The following is a 17083-nucleotide window of genomic DNA, read 5'->3' on the forward strand; positions in this document are numbered from 1 at the left end:
TTTTCCAATATCATTGGCGACTATGGCCATACTAATTTATTTACTGAAGCGAGAAGTTCTGTACATGAAGGAGAAGGTTTCATGCTAAACAGCCATCGGCTAGGGCATTTGGTGCATGCCAGGAGGGTTCCCACTTTGTTTAGATTCAAAACATAAAATAGATATGTTTTATAAGTTTAATAAATAAACTAATCTGGCGCTACATTTGCTCGATTGGGCGTAGAAAGACTGCCGGCAAAATCATTACAAGCTTAGCCAACATCAAAGATCAATTAGAATAAACTTAAATTATCATTTTACTAAAATGAATAGGAAACAAATCTCACACCTCCAATAACTGCGGGCATTCCGTGTAGGGGCACAGAGTAAATAACCAAATGTGCATACTCACATATATTTTTATCGTCCACAATAACTTGGTCGCGCGACTGATTGCAAGTAAATAAAAATAACATCCCCACCTGCTAACCGAGGAGTTGAAAAGCTGCAAAATGATATTTAACTAGCCAGTGTATTTTTAAAGGTAGTCGCTCACACAAGTCTGCCGGTGAAGATCAAATTTCTTATCTTTCAACATTTAGCGTAATCGCGCGTGCGTACATACATACATACATATGTGCAAATATAATATATTCGTTCATACCTACATCACGACGAATTTCTGCAAATCACTCAACCGAAATCAAATGAAATGAAAAATAAAAATTAGTACCACAAATTTATAATGGACCTAAAGTCTCATTAAATTGACTAAAGTTTTAAAGCAGTTATCCAAAAAAATATAGATGGTAGCTTCAAAAATGACAGACCAAGATGAGAAACACATCCTGCAGACACCTTCTGATACCCGCATGTCGTTTGAACAACTCACCTTCGATCCGGAGGGAAATTCCTTAACGCCTGCTTATTTGCCGACCGGAACAATCAATAAAGTGCATCCAGATGCATCCTCAGCGGAGGAACCATTTACAACGCAATCGAATCGTCCTTTGCGCAGACGGGTTATGTCCTTAGAATTGCCAGTGTTTTTGCTCTTCCTCTCTATGATGCTATCGCATCCTGTAATGCTAAATCAGGAACTTTACCAAACCTGTTTAGCTGTATATCATTACAACGAGAGTAGCTGCGAACCTCTGCGCGGTATTATTCCCAAGACGGAGGAGGCGAAAGTGAGTGTTTTGTTTTTTGTTAATTTTTTTTATATTTAACTTCGTTCATGAACTATAAGCAGAAATCATAAAGATAATAACGGTGTTGCAATTTATTTGTTTATTTCGTTTTTATCCCATCGGAATATAGTTTTCCCCATTTATTTTCGAAAAACAATAACAATAACAATAACTTTGTTTTATTTTTTCTTATTGAATACAATTTTTTATTTCACAATACCTTTCAAGGTTTAATTTTTTGACCTAAAAATTCTGTTAATTTTAATTCGTTTGCTTTTTAAAGATGACAATTTATTATATTCACTATTTGCTACACTTCTTGAATTGGATGAAGGAATCGGATCAGTGAAGTTTAAAGATTTGAGTGCAAAACAAAGAAATTTCTTTGAAATGCGTTCAAGTTTACTGATGTGGCACTGATGATATAGCCTCCAAATAAAGACGGCGTACTCCTGCTTAGATTGTACGAGGGAAGTAAATAATGACTTTTAAGTGTAAGGATCCGTAAAATCGGACCGAAACGCCGACCAAATAAAGGCAAGTATAGAATTCGGTTTGGTGAAGACAAAATCAAAATGACTAAGAAACTGGAAAGTGGAATCAAAGGCCATTCCCAAAGCAGTAATTTCATTAAAAGTACTTAGACGAGAGTTCTTTATAAAATATGACGTGGAGATTAAATGCTTGGACTTAGACAATGACACATGAGAACATTTCTTAATATTTATTTGAAGGAGATTCCCATCACACCATCCATGCCATTGTTGGGGTCTGATTGAAGATTGTGTGAATCAGATGAGTTTAATACAATTTTACAAATTGTTAAGTCATTTGCATGTAAAAGAAATGCGGAGAAATAGAAACATCCAGATCCAATGTGCAAAGGTCCAAAAATCTTTCGCAGAATCTTTCTCTCAAATACCTTGGAGTGTGGCCTCATCCACTTTATTCATTTAAGAACAATAGAGTGAAACCCAAATTTGATTAATTATGGAGATCAAGATTGAGTGGCAAACTTTATCGAAAGCCTTGGAAAACTCCGTATAAACCGCATCAACTTAAAGGCCATTGTTGAAAGCCGACGTACAAAAATCTGAAAAAAACAGCAAAATTCGTAATAATTGGCTTATCAGCCGTAAAATCGTGCTGATTAATAGAAATATTACGTTTTATGTTATAGCGAAGTATTATTTTTGTTTTATAATAAACTCAAAGAGCTTTAGAACCGTGAACGTTTGGAAATGGGCTTGCAGTTCGCGTTGCCGTTTTTATTCCTAGCTTTGAATATAGAAGCGATAAAAGTAACTTTCCAACTACCTATGAGTTATCCACACACTAAGGATTTATTAAAGATTAGCAGAAATGGATAGGCAAGAGCCGAATATTTTTTGACAAAATTAGTTGCGCATCCATCAGCTTCCACTTGCCACGAACTTTTAATGTGCTTAATACCGTACCAAACATTCCATTCTATAATTGATGCGGCCGCCGGAGCCGAAGGGTTGGTGCCTGATTACCATTCGGAAGGGCGCAGATTCGAAGCTCCATGCATGAAACCGTAAAATAAAAAAGTTTTTCTAATAGCATTCACCTCTCTGCCGTTGGGAGCCATCGGAAACCCGTAGATCCCTCCATTTGTGGAATAACATCAAGAAGCACACCACAAATAACAGGAAGAGCTCGGCCAAACACGTAACAGAAGTGTGCACGCCAATTATTTATTTTAAATTTTTTTACATTGATTAATGCGTGCTTTCGTTTTGTTTTGTATATTTTTGCTAAATATCAGTAATTCTTCGTACACAGTTAATTTTTTTTTCATGTTCATTCATAGTAACATTTTATTAGCAAGTTGCAAGTTGTCATAAAAGATGGGCGTGGAATTATTATTGGTGTATAAATATATCAAAATAAGAGCCATAAAGTTTTATGTACGAGGTGTGTTCAAAAAGTATCGCAAATTTAGAATTTTCGCAGGTTATGTATATTCGAATTTTAATTTTTTTGTGGCGATATTTTGGTACTCATGTCTCTCACTCATGCCGACGAGTTCGGCCATTTTGAATGTTCAATTAATTATTGACAGCTGCTTTGCTTGCACGTGTTTCGGCTCGTCTTCGATTTTTACCTATTCAAAAAGATGGATCATAGAACCTGTATCAAATTTTGTGTGAAAAACGATATTAAGTGCGGGAATGCATTCCGTATGTTGACTGTGTCATACAGCGAAGCTACTTCGCACCAAAGCAACGTTTATCGGTAATGCAAAATGTTCTCAGAATACCGAGAAGATGTGAACGACGAAAAGCGTGTCGGACGCCCGAGCACTTCAACAACAGACGAAAAAATTGATGAAGTGAAGAAAATGGTATTTGCCAATCGTCGAATCACCGTTAGAGAAGTTGCTGAGGACCTAGACATATCGATTGGCTCGTGCCATTAGATTTTTTTCAATGATTAGGGCATGAGACGGGTCGCCGCAAAATTCGTACCAAAACTGCTCAATTTCGACCAAAAGAAGCATCGCATGAACATTGCTAATGAGATGTTGGACTCTGTCCGCGATAACCCAAATTTGCTCTAGAGGGTCTTAACTGGTGACGAATCGTGGGTTTATGGTTATGACATGGAAACCAAAGCTCAATCATCTCAATGGAAGCTGCCGCACAAACTAAGACCGAAAAAAGCGCGCCAAGTTCGGTCGAATGTAAAAGTTTTGCTTACCGTTTTTTTTCGATTGCAGGGGCGTTGTCATCATGAATTTTTGCCACAGGGTAAATCGGTGAATAAGGAATATTATCTACAAGTTATGCGCAATTTGCGCTAAGCAATCCACCAGAAACGACCGGATTTGTGGAAGAACAAAAATTGGATCTTGCATCACGATAACGCCCCTGCTCACACATCGTTGCTTGTGCGCGACTTTTTGGCTTTTTGGCCAAAAACAACACACTAATGATACCACAGCCACCGTATTCCCCAGATCTGTCCTCCTGTGACTTCTTCTTGTTCCCGAAACTGAAGACGCCTATGAAAGGACACGCTACTCTACGATTGACGAGATAAAGACGGCATCGAAGGAGGATGGAAACAAGTTTTCAACAATGGGCGACAATTTGACAAGGCTAAACATTTGAAATTGTAAACCGAGCTGAGTGGGGTCGAATTAATCTCAACACTATCAGAAAACTGATTGATTCAATGCTAATACGACTGCAGCAAGCCATAGCTACTCGTAACAAGGGCTCATCCACAAAATATTTAAATGCTGACGTTAATTTTAATTGGTTAAATTATATAAAATTTGATAGTTTCTTGTATTTGGCCCTAGCATTATTTCGTTCCGTGAAATTTTTTAATTAACTTTTATTGGTTAAGTACACACTCAAACCAATTTGGTTGGTCACATCAAAAATAAGATAAGTTGAATTTAAAAAATATGAATATCAAACATTTCTGTCAGAAATAAAAAAAACGAATTTTTTGTTTACTTCATTTGTATCTAAACTAATTTTTATTTTTAGGTTATCGAAAAACATCTCCAGCCTTATGTGGCCCAAATCACTATGACCAACTCTATACTACATAATGTATGGCCGGGAATTCTCGTTCTCTTCATCGGACCATGGTCAGATAAATTTGGGCGACGACCAGTGATGTTGGCAGCATTTACAAGTAAAGAAAATTATTAAAGTCGAATTCAAACTCCTTTCTGTTGACTGAATATTTAAAAATTCTTAGGCTCACTTCTCGGTCACATCATTACTGGAACATTGGTTAGCATTTCCAAGCTGGTGTCGCTTAATCCTTGGTTCTACTTATTAGGCGGTATTCCATCCGCACTTGTTGGCGGTGGCAACTCATTGATTACCGTCGTCTTCTGTTATATATCTGATGTCTCTGATATGGAAAGTAAACCAAAGCGGTTAGCAATTGAGCTGAATTCAACTAGACGCATTTTTTATTTATTCCCTTTTCTCTCTTGAAGGGTGTTCTATATCGACATGGTTATGGGTCTGGGTGTAGTACTTGGCAATGTGTTGAGCAGTTACTTGTTGCGACTCACGAGCGTTGCTATGGTGTGTGCCACGTCTGCCACGCTTGTGTTTATCGCTTTGCTCTACATTTTATTTTTTATTGGAGAAAGTTTGGATGTTGAGGAAACAAGATTTGCGGTAAAGAAGACAGCTTCCTGTATTTTAATTTTTAAATTGATTTTAATTGATTCATATTTAATATTTTTATTCCAGCATAAGGCAAAACGCTTCTTTGATGTCCAACTTATCAAGGACCTAGTGAAGACTTGTGTGGCACGACGTCCAAACTATGGACGCGCCATAATCGGTTGCACAATTTCCGTTTTAATGACAACGAGCTTCATACTTCGTGAGTATTGCATGTACACTTCGTAAATAACGGTTACTTCAATAACAGGTTGCATTCCGAAGTATTCGAAAATTCCTAATTGATGTTTCAATTCGTATTTGGTTGGCTTTAATTATAAAGCACACAAACAATTTTCCAAATAACTCTCTGGTATAATTTTTTGGAGTTTTACAGCCTTGGCCAAAAGTTTTTTTTTTTAAAGTGAAGTAATGGGTTTTTATTAATAATTCAGTACAAATAAAAGGGATTCGTGAAAAAAACATTAATATTTAGTGCGTCCACACTTTTCTTTAATAATAGCAACAATCCTCTGGTAATATAAACTGCGTACAATCTTTTCACATTCGGCCGTACTTATGGCGCTACACTCGTGAATTAAAGCATTTTTCAGGGCTATCTGCGATGTTAAGCTGTGCTCCTTTATCTTACGCTTTCAAATAGCTTACATGCACCCAATGGTACTTAAGACCGGAGACTATGCGGCCAATCTAACAAAACAATGTTATTGTGTCTAAACCAACGCATCGTAATCGCTGATTTGTGACAAAGAGCTTTTTGTCTTGTTGGAATTAAACTCTATCTAAATTAGCCGAAAATGCGCGTTAATGAAGGCAAAAGTACAGTTCATAATACATTTGAGTATAGTAGTGAATTTTCACTATTACTGTGATTAATCGCAGATCGCTGAAAGTCCTCACTACTGACACGTGTATTTTTGACACATAGAAAACTATGCGACCTCTTGTTGAAGCAGCCTAAAGTCACTTATTTTTCTAGAAGGTATTTAATATTGTCTTACAGACGGTGAACTCGGTGTATTCTACTTGTTTTTACGTAACAAATTCAATGTCACTTTGCAACAGTTCACATATTATAATGCCACTGTAATCACAATTAAAATGGCGGGATGTTGTGTTGCTTTTGCGGTATTCAGAAAGGTAAATGGCGCGTGTACTGTTAAGCTCTGTACATAAATCCTCTCAACTTCTGCAAAATACAGTTCACTTAATTTCATAATTTCAGCTCTTCAAAATATCTTTTGCCGCGATTGCTATGATGGGTCTAGCTGGTTGTATTATGGACAGTTTAACGCGGGCTTTGGCGCAAAGTTTCTGGCAAATGTATATGGCATCCGCCTTTGGACTTATGTCAGGCATTACCACGCCCATGTTACAGGCAATCGTTTCGTTAGCAGTGCCATCAAATGAGATTGGTAACAAAATACATAAAACAATTAACTGTACAAATTATTATGTATTTTCCAGGCAAAGTTTACTCCTTAGCTTCGTGTTTTCAAACGCTCTCACCCTTGGTTTCCGCCCCATTATATACACTCGTCTACAATGGAACTCTGAATTTTTATCCTGGACTCTTCAATTTTATCAGCACGTCTCTATTTGTGGTGTGCTTTATTGTAATGATGTAAGTTGGAACAAGATTAATATGTATCCAAGATTTTCTACACCTTTCATAACCTCACTTTTCATTATTTTTACAACTACAATTCTAAATAACAATTTAATTTTTAGCATGGTTAGTTCAGGTTAGTTTGATCATTGTCAAACAAAAGAACACTCCATAACCCATTGCGAATAGGCGAGAGCTCTGTATTAGATTAGACTAGTTTACAATTCTTCTTCTTCAATCTAGCCTTATCCTATTTCGGGTCGGCTCTCCTTGTACCTAATCTTCAGGTCACGCGGTTGAATGGTCACTTCGCAGACGTTTCTGCATCGCATGCCGTTTTCAATAGTATTTTTACAGGTTTTTGGTGGCCTGCCTGGCGCTCTTTTCACTATGTCCATCTGCAACACTTATCTCACTGCGTGATCTTTGGTCTTCTTATTATATGACCGTACCAGCGTATGTGGTTTTCCTGGAGCTTAGTGGATTGGTGCAACTTTATTGCTACTAAGAATAAAGGTGTTTTGAAGCTTGACCAGCAGTACAACGCCGCTGGCTCACCTAAGCATCCGCATTACTTCCGTGAGCAGTTTCAACTCTAAATCACGTGGTACAGCCCAGCATTCGGATGCATATGTCATTGCCGGTCTGATCATGCTTCTGTAGATTTTACCTTTTAATTTTTGTGGAATTGTCTTGTTGCACAGGACACCTGAGGCTGTTCTCCAGCTTTGCCATCCACATTGAATTCGGTGAGCAATTTCTCGTTCGAAGGTGCCATCTTCGCTGGCATGCGGGCCCAAGTATTTAAAGCTATCAAATATTTTGAGGGGGGCATTGTTTATTGTAAGAGATGGACTCTCACAACTCGGTGTAGCAAAATGAAGCTTGATTGCTTCGGTCTTTGTGCGGTTTATTCGTATACCATTCGATTCAAGGATGGTAACCCACCGGTTCAAATTTTCTTGGTGGATGGCTTTGTCGCCTGAGGGAAAGGCTACATCGTCACCATACAGCAGTGTCCAAGGTAGGTTGCCTTGGATTTCACATGTAAAGAAGTTCATCACCAGACTAAATAGAAGAGGGATTAAAGCTGAGCCTTGATGTATAGTACGCCCACATTGACGTTGAAGCTTTGCGTCAGCCCACTCGCACATTTTACCGGAGTAGTTACTTGATAGTAGGTGTCAATAACGTGCTTAATGATGGTTTCCGTGATCAGGTACTTTCTTAATGCCGTTTCTTTGTTTAGTCGGTGTTTTTATATGACCGTAGGAAGAATATGGTAAGTATTTGTTTTTTTTTTTATTCGTATTCCTTATAATTTATTTTAATAGTAGAAGATAAAATAAGAAATCGGCTACCAAATTTATAAGTTATTGTTAACGTTGTTATGGGCTTGACCGAACTCCTCTCCAATTTGTGGTGTACGTTTTGATGTTTTGCCCCAGATGGAGAGTTCTGCATTCTTACTTCGCCTTCGAACGGCAAATAGGTTTATATGAGAACATTTTTCATGCAAAAGTACACTCGGAAATTTTCCATTGCCAGGGTCCACCGATATTGGAAAAAAAAAACGCCCGAACTTTCGAGCTTGTGTACTCCCGATTACCATCCGCTCCAGCCCATTCGGCTACAGCGGCCGCAACAAGGTGAAATGTTATTTATTATTTACACTGCAACTAACCGACAGTTCATCCTCCGAAATCAGGCCCTTAGTATTTAGTCCTTCATATATCTAACCTCAAAAGCATCACTGCTCAAAGTATTATATGTTACTTCTTATTCAAATCATATCGTAGAAATTTATGCAACCATTATTTATTTTCAACTCCATTATCACAACATTCATCCACTCAAAGCATAGGGAATCGCAATAACTCGTAATCCAAGGCGCACCAAAATATTACGATTTATAGCGAGCTCAAGTTAGCGGGATTACGTGTTATAGGGAGCATCGACTAAGACTTTGAATTGGGAAAATAGAAAACAAAAGTAATGTTTAAAATTGACTTGTGACTGTTTACTATTTCGGAAGTTACGAATTATAAAGATTTTTTCCCGACACGAACGACTAGAAAAAATTTTCTAAGTTGTTCGGCTACGAACGGTTATACATACATACATTTTGTACGAGTTAAGGTACAATTAGTGGTGCAGTAGCTATAACGCTACAGCCGTAACCATAACCAGGCAGCAACATTACAGTATTTATCGATTAGTCTTGCCGTAGCCATAAACAGCTGATATTGAAGAAGAATTAATGACAACTTTCGCATTTTTTCATAAAAATACAAATAATTTTCCACTAAGTCAATTAATTTTTCGCCGTTCATTTATAATATGCAAATTTGTATCGCAAATATCAAAACAAATGAGAAGTATTTCTCAACTGCTTACGGTTACGAGTGGAAAACCAAAATTCAATAGATATGTACAGCTAGGGATATGGTTACGGCGTTATGGTGCGGCACCTATAATCGATTAAAGTGATGTTGGATCCGAACAGCTGATTGCTATGGTTACGGTTATGGCTACAGTACGACACCACTAATTGCAGCTTTATCTAATGAACGGAATTTTGTTACGAGTTATTTCAATTGTCGAGGTAATCGAGCTTGCGAGTTACTGCGATTCCACTATGTGTACGACTCTCTTTGAGTTCATCTTCAGCTCATCTGATTTTCAAAAGGATTGCTAGTGTCTGTTTAATATAATTATTTCTTTTTTATTTTCATAATTTATCCTCAATAGTGTGATAAACATTTTTGAGCGACGAGTTGCAAGCAGACCAAATGTACCTGAAACAGAAAAGGGCGAAATGGAAAATCTCAAAAGTGAAATACCGAGGACCGAGTCCGCTAACACATCTTAGAATCTAAAAAAAATGTTTGTATATTTTTTTTTTATAAATTTCTTAGGATTTTAAATAACTCCAAAAAGTGTTTGTTTTTGTATTTGATACTTATATTTAATAATTCACACCACACTTGGTGAGCGAATCATCACCACAAGAAACTGGCTCTTCAGTTGTATGCCTAAGCAATCAGATTTTGCCACTTGGACTACTTTTTAGTCGTGCACGCCAAATAACAGGTCCAACCTGATAAGCCAACTACTGCTGAGGAACCTATGTACATTCGACACATTACTAGCAAGATAAGACTAATTATGCTGATAAAAAGGCATATAACTTGGCTAAGCATATCAGATCAGTCTCCGAAAAACAAAATGCCCAAAACGCGATAAGCTTTGCTAATAAATCTGAAATAATCGCAATTTTATTGAACTTTTGGTATTTACTATAAAAAAAAGAGCTGGATACCTTTAAATAACAACAGTTACTTAACTGAAGGCCAATTCAGTAAATTTGTATATCTGCACACAATATGTACTTACATACGCACATACTCGATTAAACTAACGAAAACTATCATATACATACACACATACATACACACGTGTATATATTGACAATTGCCGAAGAAGTTTGGTATTCGGTTGAACAGCAAAGAAAAAAACAAATTGAGGAGCTTAGAAAACATATTTATCTATATGGGCATTACCCATAACTGACCCGTGAACAAATATTGTTTACGTTAAAAATTTTTTAATAGCTGTCGAATTATTTGTAAATTAGTTCGTTTTTCATGGTTCATGTGACGGCTTCGCAAAATCAAATTTGTCAACAGTTGTTGTGTATAAAGCAGAATACAGTAGGAACTGGTACTTAGTATCATTCGGAAAAGATTTTTAGATGTTTACTACGTAGCAGACCGTTATTCGGATCTGAGCGAATTTGACAGATGAGCTGACGTCACTTAGGATGTGTTTCACAAAATTTGGCTTGAGTTAGTGATATACGATAAAAATCCACACAGCCAATGCTCATGCCATGGCAGCGGTTTCTTTACGAATAGGGTGAATACAAATATGCGAAATTGCATAGTTTTACTGTGCGTTATTTAAATTGAGTTTTTGTTTAATTAAGTTAAAAATATCAACTTTAATCGAAATGAAGTGCGCGGTTTTAATTTGGGATAGCGTAAAAACCGTAGGCAACCAATCTTTACGTTTTCTCAGTTTCCCACACATTGACATTTATTCACATTTAGCTCTTGCACGTGCAGCTCTTGCGTCTAACTCAAATATGACTGCAAAATCATTCGCGCATCATTTTGGAGCTATATTTGAGTTAGATGCAAGAGCTACACGTGCACGTTTTAAACATAAAGTCTCTTCCTAACCGCTGAGCGTATAAGCGGGGAGGGGGCCGCGTTAGCTTCATTATTCCTACAGGTTATTTAGTCAAGATGTCGCAGTAGGTGAGTAAACAACATGAGTGCGCAATCGAAGCATATTTCAAGGCAATAAATCGTGTGCAACTACTCGTCATATATTTTTTTCGCGTTACAATATTCGCATTGATAATCCTACGGCAGGTTTCTGTGGTTTCATAGTTCTTTGATTTCGTTTATTTTTTAAAATCGTTTTTATTTTTTAATGTTTCCTTCCCAAAGCTTTTCGATGGGGTTTAGGTCGGGTGACTGTCTTGGCCAATTCACAACTTTAAAATTATTTTGTAACAGGCATTCACGTACTAACATTGCAAAGTGTTTTGGGTCACTATCTTGCATAAAAAGCCACAGAAGTGGCATATTCTCTGCAGCAAATGGTAGCATCACTTCTTGAAGTATGTCCTTGTAAAAGAAATTTATCCCTTTTATTGGTTATGAGGTGAATCGGCACTACTCCTTTCCAAGAGAAGCATCCCCAAATCAATATGTTGTCACTACCGCGCTTGACGGTGGATTTATGACGGGTCCTTTAAATTCATGAAGAAGCAGTAATGCCAATCCAAAAAATAAACCACATTACAATAATAATTTTAAATTTTTCCAAATGACACAAGGAAATCGATAAATAAAGGCAGCGTTAACTATTTTAATGGCCGTATGTGTAAGTATTGGGGTAACAGAGTTTTTTAAATATACAGAACTTTCTATATTACTATAGAACATACTTTCTAATATTCCAATTATATATCTGAACTTTCTCAAACGATCAATGACATAATCCATAACATAAACCAATGACATGGAATAAGAAACAATTGAAAGCAAGTGCATTCGATAGAAAGAATTTCAATTTGTTAGAAAATAAAAGTATAAATAAAAATGTTCAAGAATAATTGGTTTAACCGTGATGTCCATTTACAAAAATTATTACATTGATTCACAATGCAAAGCAAAAACAAAATGGAGGAGAATTGCCAAAGAGAAAATAGTCCGTCGTGTGATAGAAGGTTTAAACAAGGTTTTCATAGGTAGCCGCCGCGGCCTAGTATGTTTGGGCATAAGTTCTCTTAGTGTGACCTGATTTCAACCCTACAGCGAACATTCAAAATCAGGCTTTTTTCTGACTGTGGTCCCAAAGCAAGTAATGAGCAACCCAGAGTATATTTCTGCCATGAGACAAAAAGAAAATAAACCAGTTGAAGGTGACAAAAATAGTAAATTCCCCAATTTTTTGAGGCAGTGAAAAGCTACTCTCTTGAAGAGTGTGAACCACAATATTTCTATATATACAGGGTCCGACACTCGAAGTGTAACCAATTAAAAAGCCCATAAATTTAGTTTCGAAAATTACTTTTATTCAATTCAAAGTAAAAAATATGTGAAAATAATACAAAATTAAGAATCAATTTGTTTTTTTTGCTTGATATAACCACCTTTTGCCTTGACTATGGCCTTGAGACGGTCCAGAAACGAATCGCAATATGCTCGAATGTGACTTGCAGTTATTTTGGCCCACTCGCGGACAATGGCTCTTTTCAGCGCCTCGAGACTGGTGAATCTTTTAGTTCGGACTTTGCCCTCCAAAATGGCCCAAAGAGAATAATCCATCGGATTCGCGTCTGGTGAATTTGAGAGCCATTATGTGGACGTTATGAAGTTCGGAACGTTGTTTTTTAGCCATTTTTGGTTCACTCGAGCTTTGTGAGACGGTCGAGTCCTGTTGAAACGCCCATGGTCGGCCACCGAAATGTTTGTCTGCCTACGGCCTCAAAGCAACCTCCAGAATACTTTCCCGATAATATTTCGCATTTACCTTGACGCCAGGCTCGATGAAAATGATTGGAGAGCGCCCATCTGCAGTTTCAGTGGCCTTAGCCATTACCTGTGGCGGGTGCTGCCTCATGGTGGCCAATCGACGACTCAAATTCTCGTATGAACGGTCGGTCAAATAGACCCTATCGTTTTAAGAATTTACGAATTGCTCAATTTGAAACATTTTCCTCGTCAGGAAACACAATTTTCGGAAATTGACTGCTTTCGGTCAAGCGAAGCAGCTCCTTCGCTCTCTCAAGTCTGACTCGTTGCTGCTTTGGTGTGAATCCATACCCCTTTTTGGTCTTGTAAGACTTGAGTTTGAGATCATTTTCTAGTATGCAGCGGATGCTACGGTCAGATATTTTCAGTTCTTTCGGGGATTTCGCTCAAGTCGCTTCTTCACTTTTTGAACAATTTCACGTGACGTAGCAGTCTTTTGATGACCACCTCCATGACGTTTCACGATACTACCAGTATTATTGTAATGAGTAATGGTGCAATAAAAAAAAACTCTATTTACTTTAAGATTCTCGAGCTCACGAATCGCTGGTTGTGATTTTGAAGCGAAATGAAATGCAATCACACTACTACACTTGAAATCCATTACTGATTTTCTTTTTTCGCGTTTTGTCTCGGCAAAATGCTTCCGCGCGCTTGTAAACAATCTCTGGATTGTCATTTAATTAACAGACAGCTGATGCACGGGCGATCTGAAGTTCGTTACACTTCGAGTGCCGGACAGTGTTTTGCGTTGTTTGAAAAAAATTTATAAACATATATACACATACATATATATGTACATAGATCACACCTAAACACCTGCGAATAACCACAAAAACAAGAAATCAAATTCAAATTAGAGAGTCGCACGCTCATATCCACATACTCACACATACTTGTACTTGGCGTTGGGGCACCAAGGAATACTGTGCTGTAACCACATTGGATGTCAAAAACGCCTTTAATTCGGCAAGCTGGTCGCACATCTTGAATAGCCTGTATGAAATTGGCATCCCGCCGTATCTTCTCAGGATATTAAGGAGTTACTTCTCTGATAGAGAACTGATGTATGAGAGCAGTGCTGGAACAAAAAGGTACAAAGTTACTGCTGGCGTGCCACAAGGATCGGTCCTAGGTCCTGTACTCTGGAATATCATGTACGACAAAGTCCTTCGCTTACCGGTATCCAGAGAGGTAAGAATAATAGGCTTTGCGGATGATATAGCGATAGTGACGGTGGCTAAGCACATACAGGAAGTGGAGCAGATTACAAATGGAGCGATAAAACAAGTGAAAGACTGGCTCGAACAGGCGGGACTCAAATTGGCAGAGCAAAAAACGGAGACGGTTCTGATAACAAGTCGGAAAAAAGTCGAGCAGATGAGAATCAGAGTGGGAGAGCAAATTGTTCACTCACAACCGGCTCTGAAATACCTAGGAGTTATTATAGATTGTAGGTTAAATTTTAAGGCCCATATTGACTACGCGGTAGAGAAAACCGCTAACATACAAGCGGCACTCTCAAGGATCCTACCTAACATAGGTGGTCCTAAGTCAACTAGAAGGAAGTTGCTTGCAAATGTGGCCACTTCAGTCCTCCTGTATGCAGCCCCAGTTTGGGCAAATGCGGTGGAACTGAAGGATAACAAAAGGAAGCTATTGTCTGTATATAGGCTAAGTGCCCTAAGGGCATGTTGCGGCTACAGAACAATATCGGATGACGCGGCGTTTGCCATAGCTGGTATGATACCAGCGGATATTCTCGCGAGTGAAATGAAGCGAGTCTACGACAGATGTGCAGCGGATGCCGAAATAAATAAAAAAGCGGTGAGAGAAGAAGAGCGGCTTGTGTCACTAACAAGGTGGCAAGACCGATGGAATACCTCCAGTAAAGGGCGATGGACCTATAAACTGATTCCCGATTTGCGACCATGGCTAAATCGGAGTTTTGGAGATACAACCTACCATGTGACACAGTTTCCTTCTGGACATGGAGGTTTTAGGAAATATCTGCACAGGTTCGGACATGATGACAGCCCCTACTGCCCTGTGTGCACCAATGTAGAAGAAGACGTGGAACATGCCAGTTTCCACTGCCCACGCTTTATAACAGGAAGATTAATTCCAAATGCAACTGACGTAGTCGAGTTCATGTTGCAATCGGAAAAAAAGTGGGAGGAGATAGCTGCATACGCTACTAGAGTTCAAAAAGAACTCAGATACATTGAGCAAGTGAGACGCATTAACCAATAGACATTGACGAAGCTATATAGCTAACCAGCCCTGCGAAGTAATACGTTGAAGCAGTTCCGCAGGGAGAGTGGTGGAGGAAACGGAGTTCAAGGGTTTAGTACGTAGGTGTACTGTTTTGCAAGTCCAGACAGTATGAAAATTACTGACTGTGCGTGGTCCCGAATGAGGTGTACCCTTAGCAAGCAGTATGAATCGTGCATGCCGTCTAAATTGACGGTATCTATGAAAGATTCCCCCTTCGTAAACAAAAAAAAACAAAAACACATACTTGTAAACACAGATTTACACACATACAAACGGGGTACACCGTGAAGTGTTCTTCATAGCAATTACTTGGTTATCGCGCGGTTGATTGGCAACTAAGATAACTTTAATGCCTCTCAATGGGGGAGTTGAAAAGCTGCTAACAGTAATTTTAACTAGTCAGTATGTTTCTAAATGTGATCGCTAACATAACTCGGTCGGTGCGTGCAAAATTCTAAACAAAGCAAGTAAACAAAAACAAAGCGACACTCGAGTTCTACGAATTACGAGTACCATACTCAATAAACTCACATATGATTAGATGTACGACTGCAATTCATAAAAATTTCGGCACTATCGCCTCTCGGCAATCAGTAACTAAAAAGAAATTGAAAAACATAGAATCATAAAAATACGCAAATCAATCTGCCAACGAGCAGCCTTAAGTATGACAATAGCACTCACTCACGATGACGGACATTGATGAGAAACGAATACTGGATACACCATCAACCAAGAGCTCTAACACTTCTTTGGATCCTGCAGTGGAATTCTCCCAGCCTGCTTGTAGTGCAAGTACAATGTCTGCCGCAGCCGATGAAGTGCATACAGTAGCGTCTTCGCCGGAGGAACCACTTGCACCGCAATCGAACCGTCATTTGCGCCGACGGATTATGTCCTTAGAATTGCCGGTGTTTTTGCTCTTCCTTGCCACAATGATAACGGGTCCCGTGATGCTGAATCAGGAGCTCTATCAAACCTGTGTGGCTGTATATCATTACAATGCGAGTGATTGTGAGCCTCTGCGCGGTATTATTCCCAAGACGGAGGAGGCGAAAGTGAGTGTTTTTTTCTATTTTTATATTATTTTTAAGTGTGTGAACATTACAGTTAAGCTCAAATCATAAAAATAATCTTTACGGTTCAATTTTTTTTTACCTTTTAATTTTATTGCTCAAAAACACAATTTATTCCTTTTAACTTTTTGGGGCTTTTGATTTATTTTAAATAGAAAATATTATAATTCGATTTCTCATAATAGAGAAGTCCGTACGGTCGTCATGATTAAACTCTAAAAATTTTAAAAGTCGTTCCAAATTAATTTCCGCAATCAAAATTACTCAAAAACACTAAAAGATGAATTTCGCACGGCTGTGTAGTAATTAATAATGATTATTTATGAGTTACAAACACACAAGAAAAAGTTGCATCACAAACTACACTAGACAATGTGACAACCCAACACAGTACTACAACACCAAATTTATCTTACGCTCAAGTAACAGCCATAAACACTAAAAATGATGCTCAATCTATTGCAGCAACTATAACGGAAAACAAAGAAATTTCAGAATTGAAAGATATGATGAAACAATTAATCTCACAAATGTCTGCAATGATAAACATGATCACGTTACTTTGCGCTAAATTTAATGAACGAACAAGATAAATTAAGAATTGTCCTTTGGAACGCTAACGGTCTAAGCCAACATGCACTGGAACTAAAAACATTCC

At 38.0% G+C, this 17083-nt stretch overlaps 1 protein-coding gene across 1 annotated transcript in view; it reads left to right on the forward strand.

Moving 5' to 3' along the window:
* The first annotated feature begins 536 nt into the window (after positions 1 to 536).
* Positions 537 to 17083, forward strand: part of LOC128868772 (uncharacterized) — a 28992-nt gene continuing 12445 nt past the window's right edge. The window contains exons 1-10 of the mRNA XM_054111253.1: positions 537 to 1169; positions 4694 to 4844; positions 4911 to 5094; positions 5158 to 5344; positions 5420 to 5555; positions 6357 to 6493; positions 6579 to 6768; positions 6821 to 6977; positions 9714 to 9831; positions 16027 to 16407. Of these exons, the coding sequence (XP_053967228.1) occupies positions 786 to 1169; positions 4694 to 4844; positions 4911 to 5094; positions 5158 to 5344; positions 5420 to 5555; positions 6357 to 6493; positions 6579 to 6768; positions 6821 to 6977; positions 9714 to 9831; positions 16027 to 16407 (2025 nt within the window). The 5' untranslated portion in view covers positions 537 to 785. The remainder of the gene's footprint in view (positions 1170 to 4693; positions 4845 to 4910; positions 5095 to 5157; positions 5345 to 5419; positions 5556 to 6356; positions 6494 to 6578; positions 6769 to 6820; positions 6978 to 9713; positions 9832 to 16026; positions 16408 to 17083) is intronic.

The sequence above is a fragment of the Anastrepha ludens genome, chromosome 6 (assembly GCF_028408465.1).
Source record: "Anastrepha ludens isolate Willacy chromosome 6, idAnaLude1.1, whole genome shotgun sequence".
NCBI classification, from domain to species: Eukaryota; Metazoa; Arthropoda; class Insecta; order Diptera; family Tephritidae; genus Anastrepha; species Anastrepha ludens.